We start from the raw sequence: 21422 nt of genomic DNA, 5'->3' as shown, positions 1-21422 counted from the left end.
TTTTTTGCAGCAGAGAGCAAGCGGGAAGCGATACAGCAGAGACAGCTCGAGGCTGCAGCTGCATTAGCCTTGCAAGTGAACACGGCCAGCAGAGAGACAGCCCAGAAACTGAGCTGCCCGGAGCCTACGGCGACACGGGGTGCGTTTGCTCAAATTGGTTTCCCGTGTCAACAGAAACAGAATCATTACACTGCCAAGGATTTTAAAATGTGTTTTGGTTGGACACTTGTGCTGACACCAAACATCTGCACAAGTTGCAATGATTTTTTTATCCAGATAAAGTATCAGTTTATCTTATTTTTTCGAGTCAAACTGTGACTTAAATTACTTTAAGAATCTTTATTACTTTTTGCATTGAGAGCCTGCCACCACACTGGGCTTGAAACATGCATCTCCAAGAGATGGGTAAGTTCTGTAAGAACTGAGAGACAATTGTTAGTCAGATCAGATGCTTGGGTGTAATGCATCCTGGTATATGCAGGCAGTACACTTAAAATGAGTGTAAGCAGGACAGCTCAGAAAACTCCACCTTTGTGTCAATATATAGCTTATACAGAGGAATATAGAGCTTCAACTGTCATCAGCACCTATCAGTCAAAAAGATTGATAACTGTTCCATACAATATACACTGATCAGGCATAACATTATGACCACTGACAGGAGAAGTAAATGACATTGGCCATCTTGTGACAATACAATGTTCTGCTGGGAAACTTTTGGACCTGGCATTCATTCATGTGGGTGTTACTTAGACATGTAGCACCCACCTAGACCAGACCAGGTACCCCCACCCCATAGCAATGACACTCCTTGATGGAAGCAGCCATCCCCAGCAGCATGCAGCTTGACACAGGAACACACACACAAAAACACTTTAGGAACAACTAAAAAAAAACATGAAGAACAGCACAAGGTGTTGACTAGAACACAAACTGATCAAGTATCTGTGGGATGATCCACAGAGGCCCCTCCCCTCAACCCATAGGACCCAAAGACTCCCACTAACAACATTCTGTCCCCAGACACCACAGGACACCCTCAGAAGGCCCACGTCCATTCTTTAATTAGTTGGAGGCACAAGGTAGACCTACATATTAGGAAGGTGCTCATAATGTTATGCCTGATTGGTGTAAGTCGTATCATTGTCCCTACATGGAAACAGCCTTTAACCTGTGGTCTGTTTGCGTGCATCCATTCAGGCATGATCACACTGCACTCTTGTGGCCGTGATAGAAATTGCAGCTTTTGAACCATTCAGTCATTTCTCCATAAACAGCACTCTAACATATCCATACCATATTTTTTAATTTTCTTTCTTGGCAAGTCAATTTTAGTGACAAATTGTATAATCTAATAAGTTGTTAAATATTTTTTCTGCCATAAAAAAATATCAAATGTGAATATGGCTTCTAAAATGAGTCACAGACATATGCCACCAACCAATCGTTAGTAATAAGTGTAAATCTGCTCTTGGACATCAACATATCTTTGTCACAGAATCATGTCCTACATATGTCTAGACTATTGCTGCTAGTTACTGTACGAGAGGACACAGACACACACGTGTCTGTACAGTAAAGACAGACTCACTTGAGTGCGGGGCCAACCATTGCTGATTAGCGCCACCCTTTCCAGCACTAATCTAAAGAATAAAACACTTGGCACCTCTTATCAAAGTGTTTCTCAACGGCCTCTCTCTTTTATCAACATCACACACAGGGCACTCAAGCACGGCGCCAATCGGGACTGATTAGCTAAATTACTAATAGCGCATCTGCATTTGACCCAACTGGACGAGTGGCTTCCCACCTAGACCTGGCCGCTTGCCGTGTGTGTTATCTGAAACTGCACATTGTGCTTCTTGCTGTGAACAAGTGCCCGGTGTGTTTGTGGATGCACTTTGTCTGAAGGCAAGGTGCATAAATAATGAAACGAGGCAGTGTCACTTTCAACTCGGGGTGAACGCGACATGAAAGATCAGTCACTGATGCAGGGAGGTGTTATTTATACAGTCTATGGTTTGAATTTGATGGGTTTGACACGCCCATCATCCACCCTGACCACCTCATAGTGCTCCATTGCACTTCATTCACTGAAAAATATGTGTTTCACCATAATCCCGACAGCGTTTAGCCTCAGTTCATCACCAAAATGTAACTTGGATGCTATTCAGTAATTTATAAAAACTATTTTTCCAACTGTTTTGAGTTCAGCTGTAACATCTTACCTGAATTCCTCTCCCACTTGAATGTTTGCTGCACAAATGCAGAGGGCAGATGCAGAGTGGAGTTTCGTAAGACGCCTTTCTGACAGTTTCACGTGATGGATAAGAAACCTAAAGTTCTTTTAAGTAACAATGTTTTTCTTGGCAAATGCCCTCTCATTAAAACCAACTGTTGTTAAAACCATGTGCCATGTCCATCATGCTGACCTTTCAAGAACATTTTTATCTTGCTCACCATTCAGGATCCACAGGTGTGATGTCTATCCTGGGAGGGGCTCCGAACGGCAGGGAGGTTGGCCTTGCCATGATCTCTTCGTCGGGGGTCCGTGACCTCTCGCTCTGACGCCATGACAACGGGGGTAGCTGCAGGTTGCCCGAGAAGCGTCGGCGGCCCCGGCGCAGGTCGACCCCCAGAGTGCAGGAAGGAGAAGTGAAAGACTCGCTGAGGCAGCAGTCTGGAGGCTCCTTGCTGTCCTGAGAAGAGAAAGAAAGAAAATGAAGAGGTGATGGACGAAGTATGTGTAAGATATATACGAACAGTTTATATACACCGATCAGGCATAACATTATGACCACTGAAAGGAAGAGCAAATAACATTGACCATCTTGTGACAATTCAATGTTCTGCCGGTTAACTTCTTGACCTGGTATTCGTTTGTGTGGATGTTACTTAGACATGTAGCACCCACCTAGCCCAGACCAGACACCCCCACCCCATAGCAATGACACTCCTTGATGGCAGCAGCCATCCCCAGCAGGATGCAGCCTGACACAGGCACACACAAAAACACTTTGGGAACAACTAAAAAAAAAAACATGAAGAACAGCACAAGGTGTTAACCTGGCCTCCAAATTCACTAGATCCCAAACTGATCAAGTATCTGTGGGATGATCCACAGAGGCCCCACCCCCCAGACACCACAGGACACCCTCAGAAGGCCCATGTCCATTCTCTGATGAGTCACAACAGTTTTGGAGGCACAAGGGAGACCTACACAATATTAGGAAGGTGGTCATAATGTTATGTCTGATTAACAAATCACAGCCTTTCCTTCCCACTCAAGCACCTGTTTGTCCACTAAGTGGCGCCATAAGCTAGTCCATAAAATAAGAACTCGAGTTCCATATTTCAAAGAGCAGAAAACACCGTCTTCCTAATTATCCATCAGTTTATTAAACATTTATTCACATTACATAACCAGATGCTTGGATGCTCTTTTCACTTACCTCAACCTTTGCTGTCAGGGATCTTTTAAAAATAAACACAAAAGAAATTAAATCACAAACAAAACCTTTGACTGTTAATAAAATGAGTTTCAGTCCCACATGATTCTGGGATGTTATCTTTTCTTAAACCGTCTCTGTCCTGAAGCCTCGACTCTGCCACTTTATTTACTGGCTTAATTTGTCTTGTTAGCCTCTGCTGTCTGTAACAAACTAATTGCCGGGCATAAATAACCCTCAGCTGCACAGTCTAATTTACATGCAAGTCTGAAGGGTATGATAAATCTTGACAAGCGCAAATTAGCAAGAGGCAGGAGGAGAAAAATGGAACATGTGTTGGGACACAAAAACAACATACATCCACGTGTAAGACACGACGCTGATGAGTGACTCGGTGACCTTTCATCAGTCTCCGCCGCTCGTCTCTGGTTCATCAGCTTGTGTTTACAGTTCTGCAATCCTCCATTTGTCAACCATCGCGGATACACTCGATTATGCTCAGTGTTTGATGAGAATAAAAGAAAAGCTTTCGTACACATTCTCAACAAGGAGGCACACATTTTTATTCACAGTTCCTTGTTCTCCCACAGTTATCCCTAAATTTATACGGTAAATTCCTCCTGTTCCGTTCCCAAATCTCTTACACCCTTCCCGTCGAAGATGCATGTTGTTTATTTTGGGGAACTCAGGTTTGAAGCTAAAATAGCTGCAACTATAAAGGCAGCTCAGCAACATCATGCGCCGAGCGACACAGAAACGCGTGGGGAAATCACCTGCACCTGGAAAGTGTGGATTTTACCCAGCGCACCCACAGTGACAGCAAATTATCCTGCAACACAGACAAATTATGAGGCGTCGATGTTTGTCGATCATGTTTGAACCGATCTAAACCGTATTTAGAAAAGAAGAGAATATGTAAGTTTGTGTGATGTCAATTTTTTAGTCCAAATAGCTTTTATACCAGCTTCAGTCAAGAATAAAGAAATAATTTACCATATTTTCTGCATTTTATTTTATTTAGTTTTTCAATAATTGGCAGGAAATTAATCAACAACTCGAAGATAAATACGTTTTTTTAAACTCTTTGTTACGACAATATGCTACAACGATCAGGCATAACATTATGACCACCTTCCTTATGTGTCTGTCTGGTAACAGAATGTTGTTAGTCGGGGGGCCTTTGGGTCCTATGGTTTTGAGGGGACGGGCCTCTGTGGATCATCCCACAGATACTTGGTCAGTTTTGGATCTAGTGAATTTGGAGGCCAGGTCAACACCTTGTGCTGTTCTTCATGTTTTTTTTTAGTTATCCTAAAGTGTTTTTGTGTGTGTGCCTGTGTCAGGTTACATCCTGCTGGGGATGGCTGCTGCCATGAAGGAGTGTCATTGCTATGGGGTGGGGGTGTCTGGTCTGGTCTGGTCTAGGTGGGTGCTACATGTCTAAGTAACATCCACATGAATGAATGTCAGGTCCAAAAGTTAACCAGCAGAACATTGAATTATTGTCAATGTTATTCACTTCCCCTGTCAGTGGTTTTAATGTTAAGGCTGATTGGTGTAAAAGTCTCATATTCTTTTCTGATTTGGTTGACTGGTTGTTTATACATCCAACCTGGGCTTTAAGAAACCGTGATGGAAAACTATCACTGTTTTCAGATATTTATGGTAAACAGTCGCTTAAAAAAAAAAAAAACAACACTCAAAGCGTTTTAAAGCGTTTCTCAATGTGTCAAGCTGTAGAGCTGCCATACGAGGAGCTTGGCTTCCATCTGAAGCAATTCCATGTTCAGTGTCTCGCTCAAGGCATCTGGAGAAGACGGGGATTGAATTGCCAAACAACTGGGTCGAATAATCGATGTGACTGATGTAAATGATGTTAAGATTGTCAGCGGTTGCCACGGTGATGTCATTCTCTCTCAAAAGAGAAACTCCACTCCTTGTTGATAGTGTAGGAAGTGACACGCAGTAAATATAACCCTTGTGTCCTACTGTAGGAGTCTCTTTTACTATGAGGCCTGTACTGGAGAGGCCTAGGTAGTCAGAGTTGGTGGTAGTGCCGGGAAAATATTTCCACTGAATCCTTTTTTTTTTTTGTAGCTTAAAACCTCCTGGGTCTCCAGTAGTAAATACCCCTTCCAGTAAATACAGCCTCCCACGACAGCTCTTCTTGGACAGTTTCTACTTGTGGCTTCTGTGAAATTACCCAACTAACTACACACTGCCAGCGATCGTGATGGAACCATTACCACCTCACTTCATTGTACATGTTCATTTAGCTGTGTGGGTGGTGACTTGTTTTTTGTTTTCTTCCCCCCTCGGGGCTTCCTGGAGCCCGACAGATTCGGACTGCTCAAGCTGTGCTAATGGCAAACCAAAGACACTGAATGCTCCGTTCAGTATCTCGCACGTCAGCAGCGCCTCAACACGACCCTCTCGCACTCATCGCCTCCAGCCATATTGTATTAGATGAAGACAAAATGCAAAATCACCCGCTGAGTATGAAGCTCTTCTGTGATTTGCATTCAGCAGAAACATAACTTCCCTCAGTCTGGTGGCCTTGTCCGGTTACCTTATATTGGAGTCCTGTTACTTCTAAAAGCTCTGCAGATTGGTGTGCAGCACTTTCTTTTCTCAACGAATTACACTTAAATTGGGTGTCTGCCGTGTGTGGACGGTGTCTTTCCATTCATGTTATTATTATTATTATTGGGCATGTTCAATAGTTTCTGCGAACCAGTTTTCCTGTGGGATTAGGAAATGAATCCATCAGTCACACCCGTTTGTTGAGGAGGCTTCTTGCAGCAAGGCTGTAAAAGATTTCTCATCTCAGTACATGAAGAGAAAATGTCTCTTAATGAATTGGTAGAAAATAAACGAAATATTAATATGTAAACCGATCAGCCACAACATAATGACCACTGTCAGGAGAAGTAAATAACATTGACCATCTTGTGACAATTCAGTGTTCTGCTGGGAAACTTTTGGACCTGGCATTCATTGGTGTGGATGTTACTTAGACTAGCACCCACTTAGACCAGACCAGGCACCCCCACCCCATAGCAATGACACTCCTTGATGGCAGCAGGATGCAGCCTGACACAGGCTTACACACAAAAACACTTTAGGAACAACTAAAAAAATACAATCATGAAGAACAGCACAAGGTGTTGACCTGGCCTCCAAATTCATTAGATCCCAAACTGATCAAGTATCTGTGGGATGATCCACAGAGGACCCTCCCCTCAACCCATAAGTCCCCCACTAACAACATTCTGTTGCCAGACACCACAGGATGTCCTCAGAAGGCCCATGTCCATTCTCTGATGAGTCCCAACTGTTTTGGAGCCACAAGGGAGACCTACACAATATTAGGAAGGTGGTCATAATGTTATGCCTGATTGGTGTAAATCTACAAATGAATAATTGGAAAACAAATAATTATCTATTATTTAAAAAAATAAATAAATAAATAAATAAATAATCCCCTACCAATAGAAGAAGACTGCCTTTCTTCCTCAGTATACCTGTGCTCCTCTGTAGTATTTACTGCCCTCTAGTGGCGTCAACTTGTACTACATTTAATTAATGCCAAGCTCCATTCCACCCCAATAGTTAGATCTGCTTCCATGATGATTTATTTCACCCTAAGCACAGTTTTCTTTCTCTTTCTCTCTCTTTTTTTAATCAAAAAAGCTTCCACATTTCAGTCAGGTAATGTAATAATTAAAAACAATCCATCATTCTGACTCCTTTTCCTAGAAAGGAACACATCGCTGTGAGAGCCTTGGAGACAAATCAGTGTGAAAACTGTTCTTTAGAAGAACATAAACACATGATAACCATCGATGTACCGAAAAACAAAGCAGTGAAAACCGATCTGTGTTATCAACAAGTTCTGCTGAATCTTCTTCAAATGCTGCTGAAGGATATTTGCCTTAAGAGCACACGAGGCGTGAGTAAGGAAGAAGAGACAACAATACTTCTCTGTGACACCTCTGGGGAAAAAAAAAACACAAAGTCAAACTGAGATATGGTGGCGATAAGAACTGTGCTGCAGATCAGTGAGTAGAAAGAAACAAAGAAAGGACGAAGCTCTGGTGGTATTAGATATGAGAGAAAACAGGAGCACATACAATCAACACACAGACCGTCATGGTAAATCAGATCTCAGCCCAACAACATGAATCACAGTCTGTCAGTTATAGGAAGTCTGAAAAACGACATGATTCCAAGAAGAAGTGTTGAGTGAATGAGTCATTTCCCCTTTCTCTTCATGTAAGGCTGTATTATTCTTTTCTTCTTTCACCAAATTGTAAGGTAGAAAGAGAGTTGATGGGCTGAGTGACGAAAAAACGCTGTGAGCTACGAGCAAATCGAGCCAATTCATCCGGTCGAATGAGTCACTAGACTGAGAGCTATGGCCAGGGTTTCAATCACTTATTATTGTGAGAAAAGACAGTCATGGACACAGAAGTTTGACAACAACTTGAGTTACTTTACTCATTCATAATACATATTTCTCATAACAGATTCCTCTTGCCAACTGTAAATCTATTATTGAGTCCGTCTTAAGATTAAGTTAAGACCTTAAGGACCAGTTGACACGTTGCTAAACGCACCATCGTGAAGGGAAGGAGAGTTTTTTTTGTTGGTTTTTTTGCGTTAACACACTTTTCCTACCTCCACTGCAGAGCTGCACACAGCTTTTCAAGAGCTTTTATTTGGGACCTTTCACGTCTCCCACGCAGAGCACAAGACCATTGCAGTTTCTTTTTTTTTTTTTTTTTGTAAGTTTTTGTAAGGTAGGTTTTGTTATTTTTAATTTCAAATCTTCCAGTTTACATCCTTATTAAACATGAGTCAGCTCAGTAGCAGTTGCTGGAAGTTCATATTTACAGAAACAACTCATTTCTACTGTAACGCTCCACTGATCAGCCACGACATTATGACCGGGAGAAGTAGACAACATTGACCATCTTGTGACAATTGAATGTTCTTCTGGGAAACTTTTGGACCTGGCATTCATTGGTGTGGATGTTACTTAGACATGTAGCACCCACCTAGACCAGACCAGGAACCCCCACCCCATAGCAATGACACTCCTTGATGGCAGCAGCCATCCCCAGCAGGATGCAGCGAGAATAAAAACAGTTTACAAGCGACTCAAAAAAACATGAAAAACAGGACAAGGTGTTGACCTGGCCTCCAAATTCACTAGATCCCAAACTGATCAAGTATCTGTGGGATGATCCACAGAGGCCCCTCCCCTCAAAGCCCCCCCACTAACAACTTCCTGTTGCCAGACACCACAGGACACCCTCAGAAGGCCCATGTCCATTCTCTGATAAATCAAAACTGTTGTGGAGGCACAAGGGAGACCTACACAATATTAGGAAGGTGGTCATAATGTTATGCCTGATGGGTGTATTAAAACAAACCAAAGCAACCAGAGCCCGGAGTGTCCACAGCTACATGGAGATGGGTAACGAGTGAATCGCTTCGAATGAGGACTGATGATTTTACCAGGAGTTTCTATGAGGCACATGCAGATACTTCAGCATAAAAAAATAAAAATAAAAAGCAAAAAGCCCATCTTAAATAATTGGTCCATATTACATAGGAATCTGTCACTGAAACAGTTTTCCACAGTATAACCTAAGTTTCTAGGCTTTCACCCATTCCTCCTACACCCTGCTATCCTTAGATGACCCTCAGCTGCCGGTAATGTGTGCGCATGTGAGGGGCTTGTATCTGTGCACTTGGTGTGTCTGAGGCGGGACAATGATCAGGCACAGAAGTCCATTAGCCCATTTGCAGCACAACCTCCGTGGCCTTTTTTTATTTCCCTGAGACCACTGAGTACTAAAACGGTGACACACGCATTAGTCTCACGTAGATCCTACAAATGACAACGCAGTGTATTCACCTCCCTGAGCACACACATAAAAAAAAAAAAAAAAAAACACAGAGTCCCAGGCCTTGTGACCTGACTGCTGGGACCGGGTTTGATTAATATAGAGACAATAATGTACCTTAGTGCTCTGAACAACACTAAATTTATCCCAAATCACACAACACACATTCGTTATGACCTTTTGGGATTCCTTGCCAGATAAAGAAGCAGCAACCTTAAGCAACCTTCTGCTGCCTCGTGATTTATGAGGATCCTCGACAGAGAAACACAAAGTCACCTGTGTTTACAAAAAGAAACAAAGCAGGGAGGAGGATCGTGTCTTTATAACATGACAAAAAGGTCCACAGGACAGTCCGCTGTAAACGGCAATGGTTTTGTTTAGCAATAATTTTTCTCCTTCTATAACAGCTTCACCTTAAATGACCACAGGAATGCATAAGTGGAAGGAGATATGCCACAAACTACTTGGTTAGGTCTGGGGAAAGATCGTGGTTTGGATCCTTCCTCGTTGCAGTTACACAAACAAGGCTGTGGTCACAGTAAATTACACCGCCTGTTGTTTTGAAACGGGAAATGTCTTTTACATTAAATGCTTCAAATATCATGCCCACCATCCACCCCAACCTCCTCCCATAAATGTTACCCCTCCAAGAAGTTTCTGCTCAGGGGTGCAGGAGCTTTGTGAACATGCCTGAATGTCAGTGTTTGTTAGTGTCGGTGTTGGTTCAACTGGTGATCAGGGAGTTATAATCGTTGCCCCCGATTGGCCAAAACATTATGACCACTGACCAGGAGAAGTGAATAACATTGACCATCTTGTGACAATTCAGTGTTCTGCTGGGGAACTTTTGGACCTGAAATTCACTAGATTCCAAACTGATCAAGTATCTGTGGGATGATCCACAGAGGCCCCTCCCCTCAACGCACAGGACCCAAAGGTCCCCCACTAACAACATCCTGTTGCCAGACACCACAGGACACCCTCAGAAGGCCCATGTCCATTCTCTGATGAGTCACAACTGTTTTGGAGACACAAGGGAGACCTACACAATATTAGAAAGGTGGTCATAATGTTATGCCTGATCAGTGTATATGGGTTTATCTGGTGTATTGTCTTCTGCTTTACCACCAACTACTTGACTAAATACAGCCACCCACCACAGGTTATGCCTATGACTTTAAACTGAGATACTTTTTCCAAAACCTTTTTTTAAAACTTCTTCCACCTATCTTGTTTCACTTATTAGCGCCAGTCAAGGACAAAACCGACCTTTGCTTTCCCACTGTGCTACATGGACAATAAACCCCCACCACTACTTGTCAAATACCTGCTTTCTTAAACATGCACTGTATTGGTGTCATTGCAAGTTTTATCTGACTGCATCCTTGGCATCCTACCCATTTCTCACTCGCCGCCGCCGACGCACAAATCCCTCTGCACTCTTGCCACTTTGACACCAAGGCAACAAAGCAACAGGGAGGATGTGAAGGGATGAGCTGAGAATACAACACCTGCTTCCCATCAGTTAGAAAGGAGGAGGAGGAGGAGTGGGAGAGAGAGAGAGAAGACAGGGAAGGGGTGGCGGTAAGGGGACGGGAGGGGACAAAGGTCCGACAGCGGAACGCGGGAACAGCTGGGGATGGGGGGGGGGGGGGGTGAGTAAGGCAGCGAGGAAGCGTGGAGGGGAGGGGGTGGGTACCTGAAGACAATACAAATAATATGAATGTGAAGAGGAGGGAGGAAGGGAGGAGTGCAACTGAAAGAGGCTGATTAGTATTGTATGAAATAAGACATATTCATCTACAGCTGAGCATAGCTTGGGGCAATGTGCACATGCATCTTGTATTGTACAGCACCGTGTATTTTCTAGAAAAAAAACAATGTGTACGTGCAAAAAAAAATCACATGGTTTGCATTTTTGATGGATGAATATAACAAACTCATGGCTTGATTTAGTGACTGTGTGTTTTGCTGTATTTAGGATGAACGCACTGAATCCAATGCCCCCTCCCCCCAAGCTTGAGTTTTGTAATTATGCAAGCGTTAATGGCCGAAAGATTAAAATTAGCAGATATAACAAATAGATTTCCGCGCATAAACAGAGACGGCGTTGTTGTCTTTGAATCAAAAGCCATTTCAGGACTAATAACGTTCGGCTGGATTTATGGGCCGCTGAAAAGTGATGGAATATTCCTCTGAGGCTGACAGAGAAACAGGATATTAATAAAACCGTTTGGTGAATTATTATCCCTCCTCTCTTTTTTATCATCATCTTTTTCTTTATCACTGTGAAATGGCCTGAACCCTGTGTCTCAGACAAGAGATAAAACAAATTGCCTACTTTCCGTCTCGGTGGCAAAAATGCGTGACGCGTGATAAATTTAGGTTGTCGGAGGAGAGAGGGAAAAAAATAAAGCGCTGGGTGCAATTCGCTGAAGGCCGTTTTCAAATTACTTCTGCTTCATTTATTTGGTATATTTGCGCGGACAGTTTGTGATTTTATTTCGGCGAGATGGGGAAAGACGAGGAGACGTAACAAATAAGGACAAACACAGAGACTATTTTGACGAATGAAACAAAAATCTGAAGGCTGTCTGTCATTTTTGACACATTACATTTCGGGCAATGTGCTGTAACGCTAACATGCAGCACTGGTTAGAGATGGGATTAATGCTCTTTGAAGGGAGCCGGATCTTGCAGCCGTCGTTCAAAATACTGCCTCGTTCAGATTTTTATTTATTTTTAAGATGTCAGCCTGTGGGTTATCCTCAAAATGAGCTCCGTGGTAAGGTAAGATTTAGATCAGACTCATTTAAACTTAGACATCCCACTAGGACATATTCTTTTGGTGAGATATCCGAGTCTATCTATATATAAAGATTCTAGACAGACAGTTGGTTTATTTATCGCGTGAGTAAGTCTGTAAACATCTTGAACTCAGGTCCACTGCTATGCCCACCACTACACGCATCTCAAAGCGGAGCAGGAGCTTCAATGTGCAACTGTGTCAAACGCAGCTAAACTAAAGAAACAAACAGATACTGTATTACTGCATACAGATAAGGCTAGATGCTGGCTGTGATGGGAGGCTTGGGTAGGGGTCTATATGCATATTATAAATATGAGAAATATAATATTTTTTGCCTAAAGATTGGACATAATCCCCTTCTATGACGGCGGTCACATTTGTTGGTTCCGGCTCCTCACATGCAACGATTTGCGGCTTTTCTTTGAAATGAAACTGAATATTGTTAAAACCTAAGAGTAAAAAAAAGACATCTTAAGACATCATCTTGGGCTTCTGGAAAGCCATCATGTGTGTTGAAAAGAAATGATCCGTAGATGATGGAATATAAAAAAAAAAAACTCAGTTTTCAAAAGTACTTTTCAGTATTAAGACTCCTCGGCTATCGGTTTGCAGCCGACGGTCACTAGGGGACGTTCCAGGATGTGGTTGCCTAGGTTACGCTCTTGTATATTTCCCACGCCAAGTGTTTCTGAGTGAAACAAGCTCAGTAACATTTCACGGTCTAGTGTCACTACATCGCTCCTAGTCTCTTTCACTTCCAGGATCAATTTAGGTGGAAGGTAAGGAAATGAAAGAGATGAAGAGCTGAATTAACCTGACTGCGTTCACGGTTACGTGTTATTACACTGTCCATGTAATAGAGAAGGATATGGCATGAGCGCAAAACTGTGCCAGCCAACAGACCGACAAGAAGAGACCAAGAGGTCCCAAGGTTCCACAGGAGAAGAGCTAATGATGTTGTGGCAACAGCCATCACTCCTTCCTGATAAGACTCCTGATACAGGAGGTGAGATAACGCTGTATGTAAAGACGGATGTAGAAACAGTGGAGGGACACTGGATGAAAATGCCATTTAAGAAGAGAGACGAATGAATGGACAGGAATAAGGGAGAGGTAAAGTGTTGCAGGCTAAAATCCAACCCTCATCTTCCAAGGCAATCTAAGCGGAAAATGAACAGATGCTACACCCGACTGGGCTTGTATGTACAGAGACCCTCGCTCTCTGTACATACAAGCCCGACAGCCAGAACGGGGAGAGGGCAAGAGAGCAGTACATGACACAGGAAGAGGGGAAAAAAAAAAAAAAAAGCTGAGCGAATTGGAAGAGAGCTGGAAAACTGACAGGGAGAAGCAACAAGAGAGGTTACGTGTGAAAAAAACACACACACAGATGAAAACAAAACCTGCAAACAAACCCCGAGCAACATTTTTTGTTCTTGCCTTTGAAAATTTATCTTGGTATCCATATCACCATCAAAACACCGTTTATCAGTAATTTGTAGAAGCTGTTACGGTCAGAGGCGGGTAGACTAGCGAGTAAAAAAGTATTTGGTGAAAAGACGACTCAAGTACTGAGTAACTGTTTGATTGTAACGTCTGATTTATTTTTATTTTTTTAGAAATGATGTAATCAGACAAAAATAGAAAAATAATATGCAAATTCTGGTGTTGCCAAATGTGAAAAAAAAATTAATAAAAACAAATAACATCTTTATAAAATAACAAATTAAGGCACAAGAAACAAGAATTTCCAAATCTCACTATTTCCCCACGTGACCACACAAGAACTGTTATGGCATGGCGGCGCAAACTCTTCACACACAGCAGAGATGAAATGCAATCATGTGGTAGATCCACTGGCGGCGTCTTTATGTTTGTGATGGGAGGTCCAGCTTTTTGCAAAGATTCGACTGTTTTGGCTCCGCTCCCCTTTAAGAGTCGGCTCTTAGGGCTCCGAAATGGTCGCTCTGAGTCTTCTATTTTAGCATTAGCTTATCTAATGTGGAGAATACATGGTAATAAAAATAATAAATAAAACTAGTCGAGTAGCAGAGTAAAGCTTGTTGCATACTCCTTGAGAAGCGAGAAATTTGTTCTCGCTCCCAGGGCTGCAAGAACAAGAACAAAATTAATTTTGGCCAAGCAATTTATACGAGAAACTCGAGTGCCGAACTCTGGGGAAGTCCTCATAGGGCCCTCCCACTGCAGCGTACATCACACACGCTAAGCATTGTGGGAGATGGAGGAGACGGACGACGAGAGGCTCTTTTCTTGTTATTTTCAGGTGTCGACCAGACGTTTTGACGTCTGTGTCCGTCAGATCATGCTGTTCATTCACTGTATGCTGATCTCTACCCAGGAGAGATATTAGCATCTGGAAGCTCACAGAGTGGACACTAGTGTTTCTTCATTAACCACGCCCACTTCTACTTTCTGACCAATCACAGAATGGTAACCGGACACCACAGGAGAAACAAATTCTGCCCGGTTGATGTGTCGAGAACAAGTTGCGAGAACTTTTCTTGCAGAGTATGTAACAGAGTTATAAGAGTAAAACTACTCTTAGAAATAAACTTTTTTCAAAATGATGATGATGAATTTTTTAAGAGGGAAAACAAACTTCAAGGCACACTCTCATGAACGTAGAGATAACATCCAACACATAAAGAAGCCACCAGGAAGTGAAGAGTTGCAAGCTTCACTGTTCCTACACCAGATCTTTAGATCGACACATACTTAAAAATCAGATTTGACATTTTAGGAGTTTACATCATTTGATATGTGGCTTTGAAATGGCAGCTGCAGCTTGAGTCCATCATTCACAAATCTTGCTTAATAATTAATCGATTCATCATGGTGACAGCATCTCATTTAAAATGAGCACAGAAATTAAAATACATTCATGCTTTCCAAGGTCACTGCATTTAGAAGCATTTATATAAAAACGCAGTTTCTAATTCAAAAAAAGTATTTACTCAGTTAATGACATTACTGAAAAGACACTTTAAGGTTTAAAGGTTTAATTATAGCCTATATTTACAGGGTGTTGAATGACTTGATGGGAGTGAGATGTGAACTGGCAAAAATACTCAGATCATCTTTAAGTATGTGTGTGCACACATACATAGAATGTTGGGGAATGAATTCAAAACATATAAAATATGCAGAGTCACATACAAATGGTGGCGTGCATTCAAGCGCATTCGAGTACCGGAGACCATCCGTGCACACGTGGAAAGACAGAGACACGCTGATCAGATCAGAGCTAGTTTGTTGTGACACGCATGGGAATGAGGTCATTAGGTCTGGGGAGGAATAGATATGTTAGTTAAAGTGTCCACAGCCACACCAGCAACACAGAAACACACACACAAACATACCGTACCGAGACTGGAGTCAAATGCACTCCCTGAGCATAACAGACGCTAATCACCATCACTTGCACACAAACACAACACACCACAGCAATCCAATCCAAATGTCATTTTCTCGATGGGACAAACCATTAACGCAAACACTCGCTGGCATATCTGCTCACGCTTAACACCGAGCTCTAATCCCAGCGAAGCATCGCCGGCTAAACCAACAGAAATCCAATAAGCACGTCCTACCTTAACACACTTAACCTCATTGATTCAGGAAGCACTTTCACTGAAACATAGACGGTAAACACACAGGCTTTGTTGTACCTGGCTAAACACACACACACAAACACACACATGCACATAACAAAAAAACAAGATGAATTCTGTCGTAAACATTCAAACATCGTGTGTAAGGAACCTTCATAGAGTTTGCCTGGTTTTAGGACATGACTGCTTTTCAATATCAATAGTTCAGGTACTTTAAAAGGAAAAATCTTACAATCAAATGATAAGATCAACACCGCTTTCATGTCAGGCGTTAAGTCCAACACTGGATGTGAGAAGGTCATTAGTAAAGCTTTGCATAAAGGCTACAAGCAGATGGCAATAGCCGACCAATCTTGTGAACACGCACACACACACACGCAAGTCACTAATTAATATTAGTTCATGTCATTTGTTCATCATCAATACTTGACCTGCAACAGTTACCCATCACCCAGACACTTTTATTCAGCATGGAATGGTTGCCAGGGCAACCAAGAAATAGTAAAGGATGAGTATCCTCTACATTTTTGTTTGTGCAGATGTTTACTGAACACAGTGTATTCCATCGTTATTGATCCTATTCAATAATGTGGAGAATTGTGGCATTAGGGTCTGCGCTGTCGCCGTAGCTACGCCGTCAAATTGACCCAGAGGACTAAACTGCCTGTAAGTCTCTTTAATTTTCTCCTAACTGCCTGCCGAAAAATTCCTAAATACATGAACTATTCTTATTCTAAAGAGGAACTACACATTTTTAATCTTTGCTTTATGTCATTATATGTCGAGATTAGCCCTAAATCCAACCATTCATAAACACCAAAATCCATTTTTCAACTCATCTCTGAAGTAGAAATCCCATTTTCTTTTACTCCTCTACACAAGAACCAAAAGATCACACTGAGATCCTACACACCATCACCTGGAGCTACTTACAAATTGACATCAGCGCTATAGTAGCAGGCATTCAAGTCTGGCATATAAGGTGTGCCATTGTGAATTTACTGAACTGCTACATCTGCAAAGTGGAGAGCAAATTCCCAGCCATTCACTTGCCCGTGCTCATATTCCTCCTCCATTAAATTACCATTTCAACCGCTATCATTAGGACAATATTTACGCACCCAGACACCCTTATCCAAAACCTGTCGCCGTGCCGCGATACGCCTCAGGCTCTGATGCGGTCGCCAAGTCAGACACCAAAAGCTGTGTTGACTTGAGAAGCGCAGACCACTGCAGTCACAGTACTGGGTGGATTTTTGGCAAATGCTGAAAGTGTAACTGGAACACAGGCCCAAGATGATGGCTACAAGTCAAGGGTAAAGAGAGTAAAAAGAAAGCGGAAACAGGGTAAACCAATTGAAATGAAGCAACAAAGCACACATTGCTGAAACTAGCATGGAGGGAGAGGGAGAGAGAGAGAGAGGGAGAGACACAGAGAGTGAGTAATGCACACCCACACTTTCAGTGAGGGTCTGTTTGAGAAAAAACACCCACAGCCCCTGCAAAACGGACCTGCATATCTATACAGCATAAGCACATTGTGTGAAATGTAAAGGTGCTAAACATGAGCCTGTGTCCTACATATAAATGCAAGTGATTTGCAAAAGTGTTTTACATTTAATTCTAAGAGGATGGAGTGCGGTGGCAAACTTGCGGAGCTTTGAAGGGACGCGACTTTCGCCGTGGTGCTTGGAATTTCTGCCTCATACATCATTTGAGGTATTTCAGCATTTGCCGTGACCTTGATCTGTTCCTGTAGTTTACAAAGTGGTGGAGGAACTATTCCCACTCTTAGGAAGAGAAAGTACCAATACAGCAGTGTAAAAGAACAAACAAACAAAACTCTATTGCAAGTAATGTTACTTTTAAAGGACTGGTTTAATCCATCTGACTGATATATTAAAATATTTGACATAATAGATTATTAATAGTGAGCAGAGTCTTATGAATGAATCTGCTGAAGGTGGAGCTAGGGTGACCACCTGCTAATAAGCCCAAGGGGGGACAAGGGGTATGTTTCCGAGGGACAATGTGGGACACTGCCTGGCGCGGCGGTGCCCCCACCCCACGGGCAGACTCACTGATAGTGGTTTACCCATTTCTAGCACATACCACCTTACATGGTATATTAATAATGCCCTATTCTCCTAAACATGCGTAATTGCTGATGTATGCTCATGAATAGGGCAACCAATGTGTATTTTTTTTTCTAAATAAAGATTCATAATATTTTGAACAATGAATGAGTTGACAGATGCATTTCCACTTACGTTTTACTTAAGCTATTTAATTTTATTTATTTTTCATTACAATTTATTCACTTTAAATAAATTATAATATGAAATTATAGGATTAACAGGAATTGTAGTTGCTCAACACCACAGGAACAGTTAAAAAAAAGTCTTAACTCACAGCTCCAGAGGTTCACGGAACGAGAAGGGGGAGGAAGGATGGTGAACTTGCATGTTAGTAAAGGCAGGCGGCTGTGTCGTTTGACATCGTATTCCCCTCCATGTCCGATGGAAAAGGACGTTTTGCAAAAGTCACAAAAAGCCCTCTCGGTATCCCCCTCAACACCTTTCAGCCACAAATATTCATTTTCCCAATCTTTGTTGTACCCACACCTTCTCTTTTTGATTGATGATGGCGGTGCCTCAGACTCAGTCTCTTTCTCCATTTTTGTGCGCATCTAAAAGTTCCTTCCTAGTGTGTCTAGTATGCACGTGCGTGTGCTGTCATGACAACAAAAAAGTTGACAACAACCTAATCAGCAGTTCAACTGAGGGGTGGGTGGGGCAGTAGCGTGTTGAACTGTCAAGTACTGTTCGTTTGGCTGCCTGGGGCTCGAGGATATAGAGCGACCAACTTTTTTTTTTTTTGAGCAAGTATTGATTAATGATTATGCGTGACACGGTCTCAATTTGCGGGACGCATGAATTGGGCTTCAAACGCTGTGCGCGCACGCGCTACGCGGGACGGGTGGTCACCCTAGGTGGAGCTAGTTTGAACGACATTATTAGAGGCTGGGCAGTGTGCCGAGGAAATAAAATCTCGATTTCTTTTGAGTCGATTTATTATTTATCTTACTCTGTCGAGATAATCTCAACAAAAAAAAAACATGATTCAAAAACCTTTTTTTTAATAAAACTATATGCATAAGTAATGCATGATACAAAGAAACAGAAATGATGAATGATTTTTGTTCAGTTGCTTCTACAAATGTACCCTGCTGCTATGTTTAGTTTTAATAAACTTTTTGCTAAATTTACAAAGCAATGTGATCTGTTCCATGTTGAAGATTGAAAAAATAAAACCCAAGTAGCGTTACCATGTTTGTTTGGTATTATCATCTTCAGCAGGTGCCATTACTCACTTAGATGTCAGCAAAGGAAACATCACTACGTCACTACAAAAAAAGTGGGGGGCCTTTGGGTCCTATGGGTTGAGGGGAGGGGCCCCTGTGGATCATCCCACAGATACTTGATCAGTTTGGGATCTACTAAATTTGGAGGCCAGGTCAACACCTTGTGCTGTACTTCATGTATTTTTTTTAGTTGTTCCTAAAGCGTTTTTGTGTGTGTCCCTGTGTCAGGCTGCATCCTGCATGGGATCCTGTTATGGATTGGGGATGTCTGGTCTGGTCTAGGTGGGTGCTACATGTCTAAATAACATCCACATGAATGAATGCCAGGTCCAAAAGTTTCCCAGCAGAATACTGAATTGTCACAGGATGGTCAATGTTATTCACTTCTCCTGTCAGTGGTCATAATGTTGTGGCTGATCGGTGTATGTCATGATAACAATTTTATTCGACTTTCTTTTCTTTTGACCAAATATTTGGATGTCCTGACATTTAATTTGGTCGGCGTAGCCATCAGGTTGCAGTTTGTTCAGAGTTTAGTAGCAGAATAAATTAAGGTGCAGGATGTGTAGTGCCGGGGATGTAAAAGTCTACGTAAAAAAACACGTGCAAATACTCAAACCTGCGAGGGGGGTAAACAATACATCAGTTCACATATATAACAACTGTGAGCCGGAGTGATGAGGGAAAGATCAGAGACTGAAACAACAGGAGAGCGGAGCACACGGTGGGATCTACACAAACAACGAAAGAGAAACTTTGGGGAAGCGAGTCACGGCGGAGGCAGAGGAAGACAGCCAGAGCAGAGAGGAGCCGTCAAATCACAGGGAGACCGACACAAAGCGGAAAAATTGAGAGTTTTGAGAACAAAATGTACCATCCTGTACCCTCTGTCCTGCCTCAGCACCCTCCTGAATGCCTCACAACTGTTCATGATGCTCAAAATGAATTCCAAAATGAATCAATCGCTGTCCCAGACTGAGGGAGGGAAGTGAAGTGAAGCTCCTTAATGTTTTTATGTATCTTTTGAACTGAAGAACATTAACATAAAAGGTCGACACAAACACTATCAATTAAAGAGTTCTCGTTTGCACTCTGTCCTCTGTTCTTTCTTTACAGCAGGGTAAACAGAAACTTCAGAGATGGCATGTGCTGTCGGAAGTTGTTTGATAAATGTCTTGTGTATAGAGTGTATTATGTAAGCGGTGACTTACATTGTTGGGAGACACTGTGAGAACACTCCTGCTCTTCCTCATCTTTCCTTCCTCCCGTTCTGTCCAGTCACAGCAGCTTCACACGCAAATCTGGAAAACACAAAGGGAAAAAAAAACAAAGGTTATTCTACAGGTTTTACCTTTGTTTATGGCAGCAGTGTCAAACATACAGTGTGTGGGACTAAACCGACCCACCAGAGGGTTCAATCTGGCCCGCGGGATGAATTTGGCAAGTGTGAAAATTACACTGAAGACATTAATTGCAATTATTTAATTAAGTAACTGATATTCCTAATTTGTCCACTAGGGGCGCACTGTTTTAGTCAGAGCTGCGGACATAGCACGACATAGCATAGACCCAGAACTCATGTGTCGAAATTGCACTTATTTTTCTTAAGAAAGTAGTTCTTAGTTCATTAAATATAAATGTGTTCATAATTTACTTTTTTTTTGCACTAAAACAAAGGGAAGAATCTGGAGTTGGTGTTATTCATTGGTTACTGTGCTATTTTATTCCTAGTCCGGCCCCCTTGAGACCAAATTGGGCTGTATGTGGCCCCTGAACTCAAATGAGTTTGACACCCCTGGTTTACAGCGAGGTATATAGATCATAGACGGCATGAAGATGGACGGTGGAACAGCTCCTCAAAAGTGAAGCCGAAGCAAGCAGAGCTCCCCCTGGTGACTGGCTGCAGTATAGGTCATAAGCTCCACCCCCTCCATGTTAGTGGGTGGGACTAGGGTTGAATTAAAACACTAAAATACACGTCAAATACATTTTTTCAAGGATGGTTTCTGTCATTTTAGGTAGTTGATATAATGCTGACGCATACTCAAGTGTCCGTTTTTAAGTTTCATATAAGTTTCGTTTAGTTAATTATTTGACGCTACAGAAACAGGATGTGACATCATGATGACTACTGAGTTGCCATGCCAACTGTGCGGGCGGGTTATCGATAACGCACCTCCGTGTGGCTCCACTCTCAGAGACTCTCAGACTCTGGCTCCAAAGCCGCCCATATCCCTGAGTTAACTAGCACTA

The 21422-nt window shown here is 42.3% G+C and overlaps 1 protein-coding gene across 1 annotated transcript in view; it reads right to left on the bottom strand.

Annotated features, from left to right (window-relative positions):
* pde4ba (phosphodiesterase 4B, cAMP-specific a) overlaps positions 1 to 20605 on the bottom strand; it is a gene marked incomplete at its 5' end in the record, with an annotated part of 162519 nt that extends 141914 nt beyond the window's left edge. The window contains 2 exons of the mRNA XM_084548893.1: positions 2461 to 2699; positions 20381 to 20605. Of these exons, the coding sequence (XP_084405019.1) occupies positions 2461 to 2699; positions 20381 to 20422 (281 nt within the window). The remainder of the gene's footprint in view (positions 1 to 2460; positions 2700 to 20380) is intronic.
* Positions 20606 to 21422: the final 817 nt, after the last annotated feature.

The sequence above is a fragment of the Chelon labrosus genome (genome assembly GCF_963514085.1).
Source record: "Chelon labrosus genome assembly, chromosome: 7".
Lineage (NCBI taxonomy): Eukaryota > Metazoa > Chordata > Actinopteri > Mugiliformes > Mugilidae > Chelon > Chelon labrosus.
The sequence above is the reverse complement of the archived record's forward strand: the minus strand, read 5'-3'. Positions and strand labels throughout refer to the sequence as shown.